At 40.6% G+C, this 22844-nt stretch overlaps 2 protein-coding genes across 6 annotated transcripts in view; one reads left to right on the forward strand and one right to left on the reverse strand.

The window, feature by feature from the left end:
* LOC108700312 overlaps window positions 1-22844 on the reverse strand; it is a 782191-nt gene that overhangs the window by 332493 nt on the left and 426854 nt on the right. The gene's annotated exons all lie outside the window — the stretch shown is intronic.
* Window positions 1-22844, forward strand: part of npas3.S (neuronal PAS domain protein 3 S homeolog) — a 334397-nt gene that overhangs the window by 129433 nt on the left and 182120 nt on the right. For 3 of the 5 annotated variants that reach the window (XM_018233393.2, XM_041575379.1, XM_041575380.1), the window contains exons 2-3: window positions 4297-4356; window positions 20572-20816. In XM_018233393.2, the coding sequence (XP_018088882.2) occupies window positions 4297-4356; window positions 20572-20816 (305 nt within the window). The remainder of the gene's footprint in view (window positions 1-4296; window positions 4357-20571; window positions 20817-22844) is intronic. The other 2 variants (XM_041575378.1, XM_041575381.1) reach the window with 1 other exon arrangement.

Raw genomic sequence — 22844 nt, forward strand, 5'->3', positions numbered from 1 at the left:
TATCTTTTCATCGTACAAACGACATTTACCAAGACTTTTTAAACGACAATTTGTCTGACATTTTCATTTTGGAGAGCCTAAAGTGTCTGAAAAATTGTCGGTAAAAAAAATGAGTTTACAAGTAATTCATAAAAATGACGGGAAAAGTGGCGCCGAAAAAACCACGCCCACTTTTAACGACACTAATTCAAAAGTGTCGCACATGTCGGAAAACTGGCGGAGAAATGCTCTGTGAATTTGTCGGCTGTTGCTACGACACTTTCTACGACATTTTAAAGACATTTTTTCGTTCCCGACACTTTTGTGAATTCCCCCCATTGTGTTTTGCTAATTCAATGGGGCAGCTGTATGTTTGGTAAATATAATTAATCTTAGGTAAAGGTGGTGCATCCCTCGTTTATAAATGGCTACATTAATACAGGCAAAAGATATTGGGGTATATTTATTAAGAATGCCCAAAACTCGAAAAATGTGAGGTTTTTTTTTTACTCTAAAATCTGAATTTTTAGTGAAAAAAACCTCAAATTTTTCATGATTTATTATACACCGAGGATGGAAATAGTCTGAATCTGAAAATCCGGCGTCTCAGACCTGCCGAGATTGTATATAAGTCAATGGGAGAAGTCCTGAAGATATCCTGATCTGCACTGGGTTTCGTGCAAAAATCCAAGATTTTGTGGTTTTCGGCACAAGTCAAAAATTTCGGACGATTTTCAGTATTTTTTTTACCGGTTCGGGAAAATGGATTGATAAATAAAGGGAAATAACCTGTGCAGATTGGGTCGGAGTATATTTCAGAAAATAATGGGATAAATTCAGATTTTGATAAATAACCCCCTACATGTAGGGTACACCATGTATGGGGAATTGGAATATGCATCAGGACAGGGGTCCCCAATGTTTTTTACCCATGAGCCACATCCAAATGTAAAAAGAGTTGCGGAGCAACACAAGCATGAAAAAATCCCTTGGGGTGCCAAATAAGGGCTGTGATTGGTTATTTAGCAGCCCCTATATGGACTGGCAGCCTACAATAGGCTCTACTTGGCACTATACTTAGTTTTTATGCAATTAAAACTTTCTTCCTGGAATTCAAAAATTAGCAACTGCTTTGAAGACACAGAGAGCAACATCTTAGGGGTTGGAGAGCAAAATGTTGCTCATGAGCTACTGGTTGGGGATCACTGCATTAGGACATGGCTATCCTAGACCAGGTTGGGCCTCCAAGAAATTTCTTTATTGTTATGGAGCCTTATGGTTCAAGAACTGCAGCCCTCTTGTTTTCTCTGCACCCTTCAGATGCTCAAGGTGGTTGTCTTTACCCTAAGTTCACACTAGACTATAGCTCGTACCCACTACCGTAGTGCCACAGACTCTATATTCATGGTCTGTACCACTAACAGGCCTATTAGGTTCCACATCAGCTGACAAACAGGGGCTCAACATGTTGGATTTTGCAGGTCTGTACCATTGGTAGATATCATTTTATAGTTTCCTACCAGAGAAGTGAAATAAGACAGATTTTGTTCAATAATCATCTGTGTATTTGGCAGTAGAGGCTCATGATGACAGATCAGGCTGTATATTGTGCTATTAAACTGAAGGGGTGCATTTGAGGCATAGGTCTCAGCATATTTAAAGGGATACTGGCATGGGAAAAAATGTATATTTTCAAAACGCATCAATTAATATTGCTGCTCCAGCAGAATTCTGCACTGAAATCCATTTTTCAAAATAGCAAACAGATTTTTTTATATCTAATTTTGAAATCTGACATGGGACTAGACATATTGTAGTTTCCCAGCTGCCCCCAGTCATGTGACTTGTGCTCTGATAAACTTCAGTCACTCGTTTCTGCTGTACTGCAAGTTGGAGTGATATCACCCCCTCCCTTTCCCCCAGCAGCCTAACAACAGAACAATGGGAAGGTAACCAGATAACAGCTCCCAAACACAAGATAACAGCTGCCTGGTAGATATAAGAACAGCACTCAATAGTAAAATCCAGGTCCCACTGTGACACATTCAGTTACATTGAGTAGGAGAAACAACAGCCTGCCAGAAAGCAGTTCCATCCTAAAGTGCTGGCTCTTTCTGAAAGCACATGACCAGGCAAAATGACCTGAGATGCACCTACACACCAATATTACAACTAAAAAATACACTTGCTGGTTCAGGAACGAAATGTAGAGTGAATTATTTGCAGTATAAACACAGTCATTTAGCAATAAAAACTACATCATAAAAATCATGACAGAATGTGAAAGTGAATTGATTACATTGTATTCTATATTTATATATATATATATATATATATATATATATATATATATATATATATATATATATATATATATACAGTATATATATATATATATAAATATAAAATATAATACTGCCATTTAAAGCAACACAATATATAGATTAGAATAAGTCCTGCTTGTATAAGAATAGACGCCTATTCAAACACCCATGTGTATGAGCACTTATATATATAATATACATACATACGTTAGCTATAACACAGGCAGTATGAGAAGGAGAGAGTTTGCTTGGCCAGAAAGGCTTCTGATCTATTGTACTGGTATCTTGAATGCTGTCCTGTGCATCTTACTTTCCTCTCAATGTATTCCAAAACCAGTAATAAGGATTATTTAGGGTTTAGGCCGGATACAGGAGCAGAATACATTACAATAGCCTGCACACTAGGGATTAATATGAGAAGACTCCAGGCTGCTGTTGATGACTTTGCACTCATAATGTGGGAGAAATTCTTTGAAACACAGAAAGCACAGGGATTATGAGGGTATTGAAGCATTACAAGGGGAGCCATAACCTTAAAACTGGCACTACAAGCCCCACAAGGCTATGCAGCATATGCTCCCATGGCCCTCTGCAATGCCAAGGGCACTTTTTTTTGGCCAAATATGATTTTTATTGAGTATTTACGAATTAATTCAAGTAGAAGGAGCTGAATAGGCCTCTTTAAAGCCCTTCTAATCAGTGTTGTAACCCTCTGCATAATATACCGCTAGTAGACCGATGCACAGCTTGGGAGAGTAGGGGACTTTAATTTTCTGCACATATTTAGCAAATTAACCGTTGAAGAGATCTCCGAAGTCTGGAATTAGCATGGAAGTGCTATCCTTCACAACGGATATGTTGGCACAGGATTCTTCTGGGACCAATACAGCTATATACATTTTGCTGCTGCTGGAAGGGTGAAAAACGTGTAATTTAAGATTTTACAGAACTCTTTCCCGCATTGTGCGGCCACATCTCACGCTTGTTTCTCAGTTGGGAATCGTTCAGTTTAATGACTATGCGTAAATAAAGCATGTAGGCCTTGTACTTGTAAGCAGAATTTTTACAGTGCCGGAAGGTGATTCTTGGTGACACTATATTCATACTTTTTACAGGGACTGCATTTTACTTTGCTGGGTGTTTTCTGCCTTGTTTGTGAATCACTCATTTGGATAGTTTGTTGTCTGTTGTCTCTTTGGACTTCTTGGTACTTGTTTTTTGTGATTTGTTTATTGTAATTACATTCCATGAAATAAATATACAGCCTTGCCTAGCTAGCTTTGTACAGAACCTCTGCTTTAACCATGACCAGAGGGGAAATTTAATTTCTATAGAGGCAACAGCAATTTTAATATTAAAGGGGTAGTCCACCCTAAACTTAAATTTGTCTTTATTTTTTTGTGTGTGTGCTTTTTTGCAACATGCAATTTATTTAGCTCTCTGACTGGTATCTAGTTGCTAGGGCTTAATTCCTGTAGTAACAAGTAACATCCTGTTGGATGTCAAGATGGAAGATGAATAGGAGAAGTCCAGAAAACAAAGAAAAGCAAGTCAAATATGAATAATGTGAACCTAACAACCAGATGTCCTTTTCAGTTGTAAGCATGAAATAGATAATAGAAAGGCTAACTAGTAAAAAAATAAATCATGAAGACCAAATGAAACATTGTTAGAATGGGCCTACCTGTCACGTGCAGTCCAATTGTGTATATGTATGTGTATTTTATTTGTATACCACTACTATATAAATAGATCACTAATACAGGGATTTCGATACATCACATGGAATAAATACCATTTCATTTATGATTAAATGCAGAGACAGTCAAGTGGAAGAATGTCCCTGCTCTGTAGAGTTCACAAGTCAATAAATATAGTGGGAATAGAAAGGAGTTTCAGGAGTAGGGACAGACAAATTGATGCATAGGATGATTACCTGCATACTGCTTCTCCTGCCTCCTCATGTGTATAATGTGTTTTCTTTTCATGGCAGGGGAGCCTCCAGACCTATCAGCGCATGTCCCGCCCCCTGTCCTCCAGACCTCAACCTAAGGTACATCATCTTACAGACTATGGGGAAGGGCTCAGTATTTTGTCATACCCCCATTTCTCCTTGTGACCCTCGTGTCATTGTTCAGGTACACAGGGAAGGCCCCCTTGATCTGTTGGGGAAGCGTCCATCAAGCTTATTGCATGCTAACGTACTATGAAGTGGTGAAATTTGTGTGGTTTATGATAATTCTAAGGACTAGTCATTAGTGCTGAAGTGGAGTGATAGGTATTAAAACTTAGAGCTAAATGCTGGTGCAGAAAAGTTCTTGCTGGTAATGGAAAATAATGTAGGTATTAATAAACCAGGGTGGAAGATACATCTAATGATAACATTAAAACTCTGCCAAAGACAGAGAGAGAATTACCAAACTGGCAGGTAGAGAACAGATTGAGAAACAGGGTGGAGAACACAGGCTTGTATAGGCAAGGTGGAATAGGGCTAGATAGCATGAGCATTTGTTTTGGTCCATGTAACAGGGTACTGAATGGTGTGAGTCCAAATAGAGAGTAGGAGAATGAGAAGGGGAGAGAGCAGATAGATAAGTACATTATGCAATACACCTACATTGTTATTGGGTAATCCAGGAAGAGGATGTATGGATCTGGCACAATAGGCATGGAATGGCATTATTTCAAAAAGTAAGGATGGAAACCAGACTTTTATAGGCAGATTATAGGATGGGCCTAAATTGTGAGCATATGGAGTCCAATTAGGCTGACACAGATTGTCAGGTTATAGGATGGGTCCGAAATTGTAGAGTAGGGTGAAAACCGAGTAACAGAGGGAAAGAAAGCAGGACCAAGATTGCAAGGGCAAACAGCTGATCAATAATGGAAGGGCGGAAGCTAAAGCTGAATTCAGTGTCAATCTATAAGAATTAAAGATCGGAGACAGTTAGGTAAGCCATACAGCAGATCTTTATAGGCAATGGAGCAAGTCAAGAGATGGCAAAGAAGGGAGCAAGCTAATAAAGTGAGCTAAGGTAAATACATCAGAAAGAAAATGCTTTCCAGCTCAAGCAAACACTTGCCGTGTACACTACTACCATTACACGTATTTGTATATATGTGGGAGTGTGCCATAATCTCACTAGTAAATGCTAATTTTCACAGAATCATCCCATTTTGTTTTTATTTTTGGAGAGAGGGGTGTTACGATTTCTTAGCATTGGGGCTCACTAAAAGTAAGGCAGACTGCTGCTTTGAGCAAACCCCGGATTACATGTTTTTAATGTAGTGTTAATACTGCTGCTTTCCTTAGAATATTTACCAAGCCACCAATATAGAGGGCCCGCTACCAAAATAAATGGCTTATAATTAACCAGTTGCTAGTTCACATGCCAACCATTGACAAGATCTTACTGTGGAATACGGATCCTTAGTCTATTGAAGGGTCCCATTGTAGTTAAGGTCATTGCTAGATATGTAGGGAACAGTGACAAATTTCATCCAGTGCCATTAACAACCAACCAGTAGTTGAGGAGGAGAATAGGTGCTGTCCTTGGTGCTACTTTGTCTATACTGCAGTCAGTCACAGTGATAGCAGTTCAGCTATGTACGGATTGAAATCCAGATAAAATATTAATGCTTTCCATGAAACCTTAAGCAAAGTGCAAATAAATGATCTTTTGTGATCACTTGGAAAAGTTATTGTGCATCACATACGTTAATACATGTTGTGTGTGTGTGTGTAGTATTCACTTGTGTATTTGTGCCTAGAAGTAGCATTGATAAAACCCCCTACAGCTTTCTTTTTGTAGCCTCCAAACGCTTGGGGGATGAAAATTTTTAATTCTCACTGGTCACATCCTGTATACCATGCACATATGTTTATGGTTATGTTGCAACAGTAGCCAGTCTAGGTTTAGATTGTATTTTTATATCTTGGTTTACTAATACAATCACCTCGGGCAGGGATCCCTGAGTTGAGAGTTGGGGAGCAACTCCCAACTGGCAGCCTACAGGATGCTCTGTTTGGCAGTACAACTGTTTTTTTACACAACTAAAAGTTACTTCTGCATTCAAAAATAAGCACCTGCTTTGGAGCCACTGAAAACAACACCATTTCTCATAAGCCACCTTGACTAATGCACAGTGCAACAACCAGAGATTTACTTTAATTATTCTACCTGCGGATTGGCTGCTATGTGTTACAAATGCACTAGTACAAATTTTCTGTTTAAGTTAATACCCCCTATGTCAGTGGCCCCCAACCTTTTTTGCACTGCGGACCAGTTCAAGTAAGACTATTTTTACGCGGACCAGTGGAGAGGGGAGATGTGTGGGCTCATTTCAGGCTTACCAAAAAGAATTGTCCAAACAGTATTCTGGTCCTTGTTGAGATCAGTAGAAAGCTTCCTGGGCTTCATCATGGCTGTTTGGCCCAGCCCACTGCCCGCTACCAGTCCACGGTCCGGTGTTTGGGGACCCCTGCCCTATGTCCATACCATTAGCAATAAAATAACAATCAGGAAGAAATGGCTTCTTCTGGTCCAGTGTTGGACTGGCCCAACTGGATACAAGGAAAACTCCCGGTGGGCCCAGGTGTCAGTGGGCCTCTTGCTTCTAACCATTTGGCCTATCTCACGGTCATTCCCTATTTCTTAATTGGACAAAATGTGTAATAATAGAAGAATATAGTAAGTTGATAAAAGACTAGGAGAACAAATAGGTTGAGTGAGGAGAAATAATAGTTTGAAAAGTGGGCCCCGGTCTAAGGTCTTCTGGTGGGCCCCTAGCATCCCAGTCTGGCACTGTTCTGGTGTAATTAAAATGCGAAATTCATCATTTGTCCATGATCATCCTGGGCTGTCAGACTGACAATGAAAGTCAGTGCTTTTGAACGTGCTGCGATCAGACACAGGGCTATATCGGCTGCCTATTTTATATGTAAAGTAAATACCTATTGCTTTGTATACAGAGAAGCTCTGGGCGCATCAGGAATGGGAAACGTCGATACGGCATGAGATTATGTAGGAAGAGTTGTTTACTAGTTATGGGAAGTTGCCTGGGAGGATATTAATGTCCCTGGCATTAAACGTAGCCTTTTAGGGCCAGCTTTAAGTCACAGCGGCACAGAGATCTTTTAGTGATTTTGTTATCTAGCTCCGCATTGCACATACAGCAGGAATTGGCTCAATGTTCCAAGAGATTTATGTTTAAAAAATGTAGCAAATCCCTATGTCTTCTTTTTAACGATTCTCTTAACTGTACATACTTTTCTCTGGAATTAGTAACCATTGGTATTAAACCATTTCAAGTATTCCCTGCCAACTGTTAGCATTGTACTAGACCAGGGGTTGTCACACATTTTCAGTTCAAGCTCCCCTTGAAGTTCCAGCCTTTGGTCAGGGACGCCCTTAGCTCATCAAATCTTACAAGCATAGGAGAACAGTTGTATATTAATCATTCAATCATAGTTCGAGGATATTTAGGGCATATGTAAGTTCTCACTCTCTAATTCTCCAGAAATGACCTTCATGCTGGGATTTCTAAGGTTTCTAGGAGAGAAAATAGGCATTTTCAACAAATCTCTATTGACCTTCAGGATGTACCCACCTGCCACTGCTCCAAGCCCCAGCAACTAGTTGTCCAGCAACTAAATCGTTTGTAAACCAATTTACAATACTAATACTATTTATTATTGTCCTTAGTACTTTCTTGAAAGTCAGGCCATGAAGAGCCCACTGGAAAGCCTTCTCTTTTCCACCCTAATAGATATGTCCCTGACCTACCTTTTTTTCCCTGGCTCTCCCAAGGGTACAAGTCTTTGCCCTGCAGAATGGAGATACAAGTCTTCCTCTATGAATACAGCCCTGCCTTCACATGACAGTGCTGTATTCATGAGCAGTAGGAGTAAGGGGCACCCTTTCTTGTTCCCTACCCACTACATTACTTGCATTTAAGATGTGCAAGTAACAAACGCCAAAAAAATCCCATCTTTATTGGCCGGACTATCTATCGGGGCAGAACGCTGGGGTGTTCCTGATTCAAATGCTGCTTGATTCTTTTTGCTTTTCAATATGTCTTGCATGTTAAACTGCTTAGTAGGGATGTAGCGAACGTCGGAAAAAAAGTTCGCGAACATATTCGCGAACTTGCGCAAAAACGCGAGCGGTTCGCGAACGGTTCGCGAACCCCATAGACTTCAATGGGAAGGCGAACTTTAACATCTAAAAAAAAAATTTCTGGCCAGAAAAATGATTTTAAAGTTGTTTAAAGGGTGCAACGACCTGGACAGTGGCATGCCAGAGGGGGATCAAGGGCAAAAATGTATCTGAAAAATCTGCCTGTGTGTGCTTGGAAGAGATAGTGTAGGGCAGGGATCCCCAACCTTTACAACCCGTGAGCAACATTCATAAGTAAAAGGAGTTGGGGAGCAACACTAACATGAAAAATATTCCTGGAGTACCAAATAAGGGCTGTGATTGGTTATTTAGTAGCCCCTATGTGCATTGTCAACCTACATTGAGGCTCTGTTTGGCAGTACACCTGGTTTTAATGCAGTAAAACTTGCCTCCAAGCCTGGAATTCAAAAATAAGCACCTGCTTTGAGGCCACTGGGAGCAACATCCAAGAGGTTGGAGAGCAACATGTTGCTCGCGAGCTACTGGTTGGGGATCACTGGTGTAGGGGGAGAGCTGTTAGTGATTTCAGGGACAGATGATAGTAAGTTTGCTGGCTAGTAATCTGCTTGATACTGCTCTGTATTGGAGGGACAGAAGTCTGCAGGGATTTGAGGGACATTTTAGCTTAGGTAGCTTTGCTGGCTAGTAATCTACTGTTCTCTTTAAACAACTGCCATACGTTGACCTTGTAGGCATTGTTTGCCCAGTTTTTTTGGTTGCAGCCACTGAAGCACAGTTGCCAGAAAAAATATGCCATATAAATGCTGAAAATAGTCATTTTTCGCCATACGTTGACCTTGTAGACATTGTTTGCCCAGTTTTTTTGGTTGCAGCCACTGAAGCACAGTTGCCAGAAAAAATATGCCATATAAATGCTGAAAATAGTCATTTTTTGCCATATACGTTGAGTCAACGTATGGCAAAAAATGACTATTTTCAGCATTTATATGGCATATTTTTTCTGGCCTCTGTGCTTCAGTGGCTGCGGCCAAAAAAACTGGGCAAACAATGCCTACAAGGTCAACGTATACACTACTACAGCGGTGGATACGGATTACGTAAAATATATGAATGCTGCTTGAAAAAAGTCACTCCGGTGTTTTTTCTGGAGACGGTAATATTATGGATATTTAGACAGAATGTGAACAAGGTCACACAGCTAGATGGCGGGTTGAAGAAAACAGTGTGCAAATAATGCCTACAGGGCAAATAATGCCTAAAAGGTCAACTTATACACTACTACAGCGGTAGTAAAATAAAAAAAAGTAAAATAAAAAAAAAATGAATATTAAAAAAAAAAATTAAAGTTGGTGCTGCTGAACTACTAGGAGCAGCAGATTAGCACACCAGTCCCACTCCCCAACACTGCTAGACTAATAGCACTGGGCTCTTATAGTAGTAGTAGTAGTAGTAGTAGTAAAACAACAAAAAAATAAATAAAAGCAGTCCTTACAAGGACTACTGTTATTGCAGCAGTCAGCAGATGAGATCAGAAGCAGGACAGCTGCCCACTGCAGCTACATACAGAGCACTGCAGTAGAAGGTAGATTACTAGCCAGCAAAGCTACCTAAGCTAAAATGTCCCTCAAACCCCTGCAGACTTCTGTCCCTCCAATAACAGAGCAGTATCAAAACGATTACTAGCCAGCAAACTTTCAACTGTCCCTGAAATCACTAACAGGCAGCAGCTCTCTCCCTACACTATCTCTTCAGCACACACAGGCAGAGTGAAAAAACGCTGCAGGGCTTCGGTTTTTATAGGGAAGGGGAGTGGTCCAGGGGAGAGCTTCCTGATTGGCTGCCATGTACCTGCTGGTCTGGGGTGAGAGGGCAAAAAAAAGCGCCAACAATGGCGAACCCAAAATGGCGAACGTCGCGCGACGTTCGCGAACTTCCGGCGAGCGCGAACACCCGATGTTCGCGCGAACAAGTTCGCCGGCGAACAGTTCGCGACATCTCTACTGCTTAGTCAGGCCCAGAAACCCAAATGTGGCAGATTCCATAAAACAAATATTTCTTTTTTTTTTCTCAGCTACTCTTGGATCAGGCCCAGGGGCGATCCTGGGCATTTTGCCGTCTGAGGCAATTGCGCTCTCTGCACTAGAAGAGCCAAATTTCTGGTTGAAAATGGAAATTCGGCTCTTAGTTACCAGGAGCGGCAACCAGGGGGGCGATGCCACCTGAGACGAGTGTCTCAACTCGCCTCATTGGTGGAGCGCCCCTGATCAGGCCCTGGCCTAGGATGGCAAACTATTAGGGGTGGCATCCCGTCCAGCCGCTTTATGGGGAGCTGCGCGTCCCTGCCGCTCTGGAGCTTACACGCATGCGAGCGTGCACTTGCGACGTGGGTGGGGGTAGTGCAGGCGGGCGCTAGGACTAGGGCCTAGGGGCACCCGACCGTGAAATCCGTCCCTGAGTGGGATCATCCTTGTTTTTTTCATGCACCTCAGTAATGATTGTATGGGCAGCAGGTCAGACCTGCAAACCGTTAATTTGCCTTGGGATGATGAAAGCTATTCCAGCTTAACAGAAAGGGAAGTAGATTGAAGGAAAATCCTCCAAGTAGAAGAAACGTAACACTACTTGGTTAAAGAGGAACTTTACTTTATAAAAACGTTTTACTGTAAGGTAGGCAATGACATTCTAAGGTCAGTTACATTGGGTTAGAACTATTTATTGTTTTTAAATGAGTTTGGTCTTTTTATTTGTCCTACAGCCCTCTGGTTTGGAGTTGAAATTACTCTCTGGTCATTAGACACATTGGGGTATATTTATCAAAGAGTAAAGTTAGAGATCGCCACGGTCCTCTAGATTGAAATACCACCTCTCTCCATTCATTTCTATGGGATTTTTAAAAGAGCATTTATCAATGGGTGAAAGTGAAAATTCATCCCTGGATAAATATGCCTTTAAAAATCCCATCGAACCCCCCAGGAGTCATCAAATAAATAGACTATTGACTGTGTACCCATTAAACCCGACATAGGGTCATATACCAAACTTTGAGCTGTAAATTTCATTATGTTACTATATATTATTAGAAAACTGTTGAAGAATCTGCACTGATTGTTTTTATTATATACAAAACTGCATAATGAAACCAAGCTTTATTATGTGATATAAATAAATAAAAACATTTAAAAAAAAAATCCCATAGAAATGAATGGAGAGAGGCGGTATTTCACGCTAGCAGACCGTGGCGACCTCTAAAGGTGGCCATACACGGGCTGATAAAAGCTGCCGACAGACCGAGTCGGCAGCTTATTGGCCCGTGTATGGGGCCCCCCGAAAGTCGGCCACATCTCGATCGGATTCGACTAAAAATCCCAATGGATTGCGGCCGCATCTGTTCGTTAAAGTGGTCCCGCGATCCGACCACCGCCCTAGGGCCCAACGATCGGATCAGCCCCATATTGCCCACCTCAAGGTGGGCATATCGGGGAGAGATCCGCTCATTTGGCGAGATCGCCAAACGAGCGGATCTCTCCATGTATGGCCACCTTAACTTCACTCTTTGATCAATATATACATCGAAACGCCGCATTGTAGTGAATTGTTGTAGTCTGAGAGCATTTGCGCCTGGCGAAGTTTTGTGATGGGTGCGAAGCGGTCGCTAGCGACAATTCACCCTTCTGTAAATCTGTCCCTAGGTGGGATTTCATTTTCCCTTCCAAAAGAGGTAAAATACAAAAAAAATATAATAACAGCACGGATCTGAAGTAAAGCGTGATCTGTGCAACACATGTTTAATAGTGAAAATTCTACTTGTTCACTAAAAAAGTGTAAAGGGGGGGAAATCAGCACTTTGTTATATTTTGTATCCACACTGCAACACTAATTCCCAGCATTCCAGGCACAGAACTTTCAACCAGATATTAAAGGTGAAAAGAAGAGTCCTGTTTCGTTTATTGCTTGCAAAAGGGGGTAAGTAACTTTAAGGGGCAGATTTATCAAAGTTCGAGGTGAATTTTCGAATGAAAAAAATTCAATTTCAAGCTATTTTTTGTGTGCTTCGACTAGGGAATAGTCCAAATTCGATTCAGATTTGGGGGACCTTCTAAAACCTATTTGGAGTCAATTGGTGGACTTTGAAATTTTTTTGGGGGAAAAACGGACCTATTCGACCAAAAAAAAACTTCGACTTAAATTCGGTTGGTCTTTTTGAATTTGAATTTCAAAGTTTTTTCAATTTGAAATTCAACCCTTGATAAATATGCCCCTAAGTGTAGAGATAAATAAAATTTTTACTTCGACCTTTCATAAATCTGCCCCTTAGTGTTTTGTATGTGCTAGACTCAGAAGCTTGCAATCCAGGATTTAGCAGGTGTGACCTTATTTAGTGAGGAGCTTTGACATCACTTACAGTAGTTCTATTCTCTGGCCTTAGGCTTTGCTGTTGCTAATTGAATGTGGCAGAAGAAGTATGGGAGGAAGGAGGGGAAACATGTGACCTGATCCAGGGTCACCCATTCCGTTAGGTGTCAGTCCAGTAATCAGATGCGACACCTCTATTCTGCCCATCCTGCATTCTTCCCTCAGCCGGTGATAATTGCATTTATGCGCCACTTTTCACCCGTTTGTCTGTTTAGTGAGGAGCTGATAGCAATAAATGGATGTCAGGACCTATTTTGTGATAAACACTCCCATTGAAATTGGGGAGATTCTTTTCTTAACTCTTTTGATTCCAAAAAGTTGATTTAGGACCCATATTTAGTGAAGATTCTTCTGTGTAAGGCAAAACTTAGAAATGTATCATGTTATTTCTTACTTTTACATTACACAGAAGAAGCTTCAAATAAATTCCAGATTCTTGTCTCTTAAATTGGGGATCGGGGTTTTTATGAAAACAGAACTTATTGTAGAGGTGCAAATTATCCCTTAAAGGAGAATTACACCCTAAAAATGAATATGGCTAAAAAATGCCATATTTTATATACTGTTTATTATTTATTTATTGCACCAGCCTAAAGTTTCAGCTTGTCAATAGCAGCAATGATCCAAGACTTCAAACTTGTCACAGGGGGTCACCATCTTGGAAAGTGTCTGTGGCACTCACATGCTCAGTGGGCTCTGAGCAGCTGTTGAGAAGCTAAACTTAGGGGTCGTCACTAATAATCCAGCAGAAAATGAGGTTGGCCTGTAATATAAGATGATTGTTGAATCCAGATGTTAATTGCACTGGTTTCTGTGCTGCCATGCACAGAGCATGTGCAGTGAATCAGCAGAAAAGAAGATGGGGAGCTACTGGGGCATCTTTGGAGACAAAGATCTTTACTGCTAAAGGGTTGTGGTTGCCTTGGGCTGGTACAGAAGCCCAGAACAAAATGTGTAACATTTCTAGCTACTTCGTTAGTTAAGCTATAGTTCTCCTTTGAGGGCATAGACGCAAGTGGAGATCCAGGGAGATTTAGGCCCCTACTTATTCAGCTACATTAAGTAGGAGAAATAACAGCCTGCCAGAAAGTAGTTTCATCCTAAAGTGCAGGCACAAGTCACATGACTGGGGGCAGCTGGGAAACTGACAATATGTCTAGCCCCATGTCAGATTTCAAAATTGAATATAAAAAAAGCTGTTTGCTCTTTTGAGAATAGGATTTCAGTGCAGAAGTCTGCTTGCGTAGCACTATTAACTGATGTTTCCCATGACAGTATCCCTTTAAGGCTACCTTGTTACTTATAATGTGAAAAATTTCCATTTCCAAGTATCACGTGCTGCTTTAAGTTTAAGAATGCCCAAGCTGGGTCACTGTGACTCTTGATGGATTCTGTGACAATAACAAGTAAAGATCCCCAGATGAGATTATAATATATATCCAAGAACATCCAGTGCTGCTGATTCCATGGCTAAAATAAAAACGCTATTCCCCTGTTTGCTCCATGTAACTTTAGGCAATTCACTTTATTCCTCAACACCTCAGGCACCAATTTAGATTATAAGCTCTGCTGAGCAGGTACTGGCTGTGCTCCAATGTTGTGTGTTAAAACAGCAGTAAATAAAAACTAAGATGATTATGGTTAGGTGGGCCCCATACCTGGGGGTGGGGATTGCAGCAGTTTGGGATTCCCTGCGGAATATCACGCAGGGCTGATTCCCCCCCAGGCACAGAAGGGTTAAGACGAGCTGCCTGCGGCTGTCAACATTAATTTCTCTTCGACTCTGTAAACATCAGGAACATAAAAGGCCAATTTCACAACTAAATATAGCAGTGTATTTTGCCCTGATATAAATGGCACATCGCTGCTGTAGAACACGACACACTGAGTGTCCCAGTGATACACGACTATGAGCTACGAGGCAAAACAAAAAGACTCATTGCCTGGCACCTCTAGGCAAACATGTAGCTTTCTACCATACAGTGTATTGGTACCAGGCTCTGATTACTGATACCTCAATAGTAGAATATTTAGATCTGTCGTCTGAGATCCATAATCAGAGCTTGGCACATTTCTAACACTACAATTGTACAGTTTTATATTTCCCATAATGAAATTGTGCCTGTTCAGTACAGTTACTTTGATGTAGGCACCTTTAAGTGTAAACTTGCTGTCATCAGCATTCCTCCCAACATTTTGGAAATAAAAAGAGGAACAAAAACATTTTTTTGACAACACCCCCTAATTACCATGTTCAGGTTATGAAAGTTTGAACATATTTCTGTGTTTTTTTTCCAGTTATTACAGTTTTGCTAATGAAGGTGAATTGCCCTTTAAGCTGTGAGTCTAACTTTTCCCAAGGGACCTGTTATCTTATATTGTTACAATTACTTATTTGCTTATCTCAAAATTGGTACAAAAGTATCTTATCTGCAGCTATGGCTGTTCTGGGCTCTCTGCCAAAAGCCAATTAAGTTAGAAACATTGTTTCTTTTTCTTGCTGTTCAGTGCAGAGAAAAATGGGAGCTGTCACAAGAGGGACTGTCTCTCTAAAAACGGGACAGTTGGGAGGTAGGCATCAGTAAAACCAAACTGGAGGGGGGGGGGGTTTAAAGGGGAACTAAGCCTAACACCGTTTTGTTAGGACATGTTACATTATACATTTTGGGTTACTCTGGGCTGTTGTCAGTGACCTGAGGTTAGGGACTGACATTATATATATAAATATATATATATATATATATATATATATATATATATATATATATATATATATATATATATATATATATATATATATATATAGTGAATAAAGTACCCCCTCTTGTAAAATATAAGGATATTATAAGTTACCGAGGAGTTTCATGACCATATAAAAACACGAGGCCGAAGGCCGAGTGTTTTTATACAGGTCATGGAACTCCGAGGTAACTTATAATATCCTCATATTTTACAACTGGGGGTACTTTATTAATTATAATACACAAATTTTAGTAAGTCATGTGACAGAAATTACATCACTACTCACCGTTTATAACTGATGACATCACTAGTCACCGTTTATAAGGATATAATTTACAGGATATTCATGGCTTTTGTGTATTATATAGTGAATAAAGTACCCCCTCTTGTAAAATATAAGGATATTATAAGTTACCGAGGAGTTTCATGACCATATAAAAACACGAGGCCGAAGGCCGAGTGTTTTTATACAGGTCATGGAACTCCGAGGTAACTTATAATATCCTCATATTTTACAACTGGGGGTACTTTATTTATTATAATACACAAATTTTAGTGAGTCATGTGACAGAAATTACATCACTACTCACCGTTTATAACTGATGACATCACTACTCACTGTTTATAAGGATATAATTTACAAGATATTCACAGCTTTTGTGTATTATATATATATACACACATACACAATCGGTGTCGGACTGGCCCACCGGGCCACCAGGAAAACTCCAGTGGGCCCAGGTGTCAGTGGGCCTCTTGCTTCTAACCATTTCATGGTCATTCATGGTCATTCCCTATTTCTTTATGGGGGAAAAGATGCTTAATACTGGAAGAACAGAGTATAGTAAGTAAATATAAAAGACTAGGAGAATAAAGAGGTTGAGTGAGGAGAGGAGGAATAATAATAGGTTAGAAAGTGGGCCCACGGTCCAAAGTTTTCTGGTGGGCCTCTGGTATCCCAGTCCGGCAATACACACAATATAAAATTCATGATACAAGCCTGATTATTAAATTAGATTTACATTACGCTGCTGCATAGTAAGCATGTTTATTCTGCATCACAATGAATTAATAATCAGGCTTGTAGACACTATGTGGCAGATTTACTAAAGGGCAAAGTGGCCATCACTAACGAAAATTCGCAGAAATCCCATCCGCAGGGACATTGTCAATTTACTAAAAGGTGTAGAGGACAATTCGCTAGCGAAAAAGACCATCTCTAGCGCAGTTTTGCGCCCTATTGCCAGGCACATTTTCGCTCAGGCGAGCGATCGTTACTCTGCAAATTCACTAAAGTGAAAATTTTACAGAACATTTCCCCTTTCACCACAGTTTTCTTTGCAAACTTAGACTTGCCAAACTGTTAGATAAAGCTATAAAATTCTACCTGCTGATTGGATGCTATGGGTTACTGCTCAAGGGCAAACTTAGTGATTTTTATTACATAACCCCCTAAATGTTGTAACTATTACAAATTTGTGTTTTTAACCTTTTTTTTAAACATTTGAGGGGCATGTCACATTTGTTTTAGGGTGGGCTCATGTCTAGGACATTAGAGGATCTCTTTTGTCTTTATTTTGCTTCTTTGGACATTTTTAATAATAAGAGGCCACTTCAAGCATTTGCAACAGCATCTCTAATAAAGACACATATGTACCTGCCTTATTCAAATTGACCTAAGCGTGGGAGTACTTGCGCTGTCGAATTAACGCTAGCGAAACTTCATTAGCGTTTGGCTGCTGAGATGCAACTTTGCATTTTAGTGAATTAGCGTAGTGGTAGAGAATTTGCACCTGGTGAAGTGGCATGAATTGTGGTGAATACTTCACAAGCAAAAATTCTCTCTTTAGTGAATTTGCCCCAATGATAGATGGCACATAACATTCTGCAAATTTTTTCATCAGTTTCCAGTGACTCCTAAACTTACTAAACTAAACTTAGCAGCAGCCCAGAGCATGATTAAAATGTACTTGGTACATACAGAAGAGATGACCTAACAACAAAATAGAAGGAGATTTTCTGCGGACAATTTTACAGTTATTGGGCTTCCCGAGCCTCTTGGTAGGTACAATCAGTGTCTGACTGGGATGCCAGGGGTCCACCAGAAAACCTTAGCCTGAGGGCCCACTTTCCAAACTATTATTCCTCCTCTCCTCACTTAACCTCTTTATTCTCCTAGTCTCTTTTCTCTACTTACTATACTCTATTCTTCCATTATTAAGCCTCTTTATTCCCATGAAGAAACAGGGAATGACCATGAACTATGCCAAATGATTAAAAGCAAGAGGCCCACTGACACCTGGGCCAACCTGGAGTTTCCCTGGTATCCCTGTGGGCCAGTACGACACTGGCTACAATAACTTCATTATTGTTGTTGATATCTATAGGGTAGCTTCTTCAGTCAGTTGAACTGAAGAAGCTGCTCGGATGAGTAGTGAAACGTCTTCATTGATTACTCAGCAAGTCCAGTTATTTTTAGATTGACCTATACTAGATATACCATGACCTGGATGGAAAATCTTCATAGTCATATCTATAGGGTACTTGAGTGCATGGTTTGATGGTGCCAAGTCTATGAACTGTGAGTCTGGTTGACTAAAAACCTTACCCAATGGTTCTCTATGACTGTGAGGGTATTTACCATGTGGAGCAGCTCAAGATTTCCCAAAGCTGGCTCCCTTGTGCTTGTTCTCATGTTAGATGCCAAGAGGCTGTGCATGCTAGTACAAGGATGCTATTACATAGGCTGGGATAAGGAGAAACAAGCCTCTGATCGCTAGACAATGAAACATAAGAGGTGGAGGGTGCCTTCAAAGCTGCACAGCTATAGCCTTTTGATGAATTTTTGATGGGCAAGTAGATGATGTGGAACGTCCTCCATATCTCACAGGCTGCAGTAATTGATTAATAGAAGGTATGTACAGGAAAATCCATACAGAACTGGGGAACATTTCATGCACAGACAAGGGATGTGTATGAAATAGGAGATTGAAAAGGAGCTTAACCCTTACAATATCTAATGTTCATTTGGCCATTCTGTTATCTGTGGTAATCCACTTATTAAATTGGCTTAAAGGAGAACTAAACCCTAACAATGAATGTGGCTAAAAATGCCATGTTTTATATAATTAACTGATTGCACCAGCCTAAAGTTTCAGCTTGTCAATATCAGCAATGATCCAGGGCTTCAAACTTGTCACAGGGGGTCACCATCTTGGAAAGTGTCTGTGACACTCACATGCTCAGTGGGCTCTGAGCAGCTGTTGAGAAGCTAAGCTTATGGGTCGTCACATATTATCAAGCAGAAAATGAGGTTTGTCTGTAATATAAGCTGATGCTACAGGGCTGATTATTAAATTCTGATGCTAGTTGCACTGGTTTTTGTGCTGCCATGTAGTAATTATCCGTATTAATTACTAATCAGCCTCATATTGTGACATTTATATTCTATATGCGTCGGTCCATAAGCTTAGTAATTGACAGCAGCACAGAGCATGTGCAGTGAATCAGCAGAAAAGAAGATGGGGAGCTACTGGGGCATCTTTGGAGACACAGATCTTTACTGTTAGGGCTGTGGTTGCCTTGGGCTGGTACAGAAGCCCAGAACATAAGGTGCAACATTTCTAGCTACTTCGTTAGTTAAACTTTAGTTCTCCTTTGAGGGCAGAGACACAAGAGGAGATCCAGGGAGATTCAGTCGCCCGGCGACAAATCACCTCTTCTTCGGGCGATTAATCTCCCAGAACTGCCTTCCCGCTGGCTAGAATCGAAATCGCCGACGGGATGGCACTCGGAGCGCTACGTTTTCAGAAGCTGCCTAACGAGGAAACTTCGGGCGACTTCAGAAAACGAATCGATCTGAGTGATTTTCATTCTAGCCAGCGGGAAGGCAGTCCGGGGAGATTAGTCGCCCAGAAGAAGAGGAGATTTGTCTGCCCAAAGTGTTCTCTGTAGACATGGAACACACTTTATTATTCAGAGCAGTGGGCATTGGGTGGCAAAGGAAGATTAGACGCATATTAATGCTCTTTGGCTATTGCCTCAGGTGAGGAAATCTGATATCTACCCAAAGATGCAGCTTACCAATGGCTCCACTGTGTTCAGTTCCTATTTGTTTTTCAGATTTGGGGAGAAAAAAAGAGAGATTATGATCATCCATCCTTTAGACTTTTCATATTTAGGGCCAATGATTGCCATTCTCCGTGATGTTATTATCAGAAACCAATAGCTGTAACTGAATGACAAGGTGGCATGTTATTTGCCGGTGAGTTCTAATTGAATTTATTTACGTGTGTGTATGTCTCTCTATAACTGGGAGGCATATGCATATTTATAACCATTCTGTGACAGCCTTCTGTCTCCATGCTCTTACTGCATCGATCAATAGAAGGTGACACCAGTGAGTTGTTGTAAATGGGGAAACGTGGCTTATAAAAACCCACAGTATTCAAATAAAGATAAAATATCTCCGAGCTTGGTTAAAAAAAAAGAAATCTAACATGTTTCTGTCAATGAGGTGTAGTTACAGTTTGACACTTTTACTTATCTCCTGGGTCCATTGTGGTGGAATGTGAGAAATAAATTACTTGCGGCTGCTCAACGTGGTAATTTAATGATGGCTTGGCTAGGAAAAATATCCTGGAATTTGTTATGGATTGCTTCTGGTTTAAGTCAGTGGTGATTGCAACAGTTCTGACAGTAAGGTGTCATTATCATCAGAAACCATGGTTAGGTACAGTTTGATTAGTATCCGCCTCTGTGTTCCATGCTTGTATTGACTCTCATTGACTGCAGTTTGAAAATATCCATTCATCCATGATAACTCCAGTCATTTTGTCACTTATGAAGCGTTTGTAGGACAAAATATACTGTGTACTCAGGAGCCAGTCCTTTATGTGCTGTATGCAAAAAGTATAGATGTAGAATTGGGGTTTATGTGCACCTAAATAACAAATCTTCTCTCTCGCCTTCAGTTTACAAGCCCTGCGGAAAGAAAAGTCGAGGGACGCGGCTCGCTCTCGACGTGGGAAGGAGAACTTTGAGTTTTACGAGCTGGCCAAGCTTCTCCCACTCCCTGCAGCCATCACCAGTCAACTTGACAAGGCATCCATCATCCGTCTGACCATCAGCTACCTGAAGATGAGAGACTTTGCCAACCAGGGTGACCCACCCTGGAACCTACGTATGGAAGGTCCTCCACCAAACACCTCTGTTAAAGGTATGGCATTGTTAAGCTTGCACAGGTATGCCTCCCTGATCCTCACTGGCTCAATATTTTGGCCCTTAGCTAACGTTCCCAGCTATAGTATCAGGCTCTCAATCCACTCCACAGCAAAAGGTTTTGAAACCTCTCTCGATGCTCAGAGTCTAGAAGGATCATCATTGCTCTTAGCCTTATACGAACAGTGACACTAAACTGTTCTTTGCTGGCGGGGAATACACAATAAAAATTCAGAGAGCTGTCAGCAATCATTCATTTAATCAGTCTGTGCGATGAGGTAAACAAAGATGGCAGATTAATGAGTCCGGTGTACTTGTTGACTGACAGCGTGGCAAACATAGCCTCTCTCAATTTAACCATCCCTCTGCCAGCCCACACATATAGCATCACAGGTCCCTCCGTCAGCAGCGTGAAAACAGGAATTGCGCATGTCCTTATTTGCCTCTCCAATTGAATAAAATTTAACTGAAAATAAATATCTCACTTGACACAAATTAAAGTGTCTCTGGCTTGGGGCTTGTAGTCATTTGGCAAACGGCATATGCAGATCTCTTTCCAGCCACCATTCCAAACCAGATACACCAAAATTGCATTTTGCTTCTGGACATAAAACACAGGCATAAAATGCAACCTTCATTTATAAACATATGTAATTTAGATGGTAAAATGTGACAAAATTCATGACTGCCATTTAATTGTGTAATTAACCTATGCATCACTTTAAGGGAATATAAACCTGAAAATTAAAATGAAACTTTCTCAAGTTCCAAGCACTTTTGCAATCTTAGTTTCGTTTCTAGCTTTGTTCTTAATAGCACTTTCAGCTTAGAACTTCTCTTTGAGATCAGCTGACAGTCCATTGGTTTATTGAATATTAAAGGGATCCTGTCATCGGAAAACATGTTTTTTTCAAAACACGTCAGTTAATAGTGCTGCTCCAGCAGAATTCTGCACTGAAATCCATTTCTCAAAAGAGCAAACAGATTTTTTTATATTCAATTTTGAAATCTGACATGGGGCTAGACATTTTGACAATTTCCCAGCTGGCTCCAGTCATGTGACTTGTGCCTGCACTTTAGGAGAGAAATGCTTTCTGGCAGGCTGCTGTTTTTCCTTCCTCAATGTTACTGAATGTGTCTCAGTGGGACATGGGATTTTACTATTGATTGTTGTTCTTAGATCTATCAGGCAGCTGTTATCTTGTGTTAGGGAGCTGCTATCTGGTTACCTTCCCATTTTACTTTTGTTTGGCTGCTGGTGGGTAAAAGGGAGGGGGTGATTGCACTCTAACTTGCAGTACAGCAGTAAAGTGTGATTGACGTTTATCAGAGCACAAGTCACATGACTTGGGGCAGCTGGGAAATTGACAATATGTCTAGCCTCATGTCAGATTTCAAAATTGAATATAAAAACATCTGTTTGCTCTTTTGATAAATGGATTTCAGCACACAATTCTGCTGGAGCAGCACTATCAACTGATTTATTTTGAAAAAAACATTTTTTTCCATGACAGTATCCCTTTAAAGAGGAACTTCACACAAACATAACTTGAGCTTTTTGAAAAGTAAACATAATTTAAAACAAATTTGCAATATATCAATTAAAAAATATGCAGACGTTCCATGATTTTTAATGGTTTGGAACAGTTCCCAAAGCCTAGCCCCTTGCTCTCCTGCTGATCTGTCTGACTACTTTGCTGAGCTGGCTGACTACTGTTACTTTGTATCAGCAGCCACCTGTGCTAAGCCTGCATCCTCCCACAAGTCCTTGCACACATGATTTCAATAAGGAATGGAACATTACACTGCAATGCATTGTGGGTTATGTAGTTCCTGCATGCTGTCTGTAAACTGTTGAGAAGTTGTTACAATTTGTAACATCAGTGTTTAGTCCCTCCTTCCCTGCCAGGATTTCAAATGATGCAGAAAGAGAAGAACTGTTAACCAGCTGGATTTCAGCATAGAAAATGGCATTTATTAATACTTTTTGAAGTAGGTAAAAACAGGTAACAGTGATGGGGATATT

The sequence above is a fragment of the Xenopus laevis genome, chromosome 8S, assembly GCF_017654675.1.
Source record: "Xenopus laevis strain J_2021 chromosome 8S, Xenopus_laevis_v10.1, whole genome shotgun sequence".
Classification (NCBI taxonomy): Eukaryota; Metazoa; Chordata; class Amphibia; order Anura; family Pipidae; genus Xenopus; species Xenopus laevis.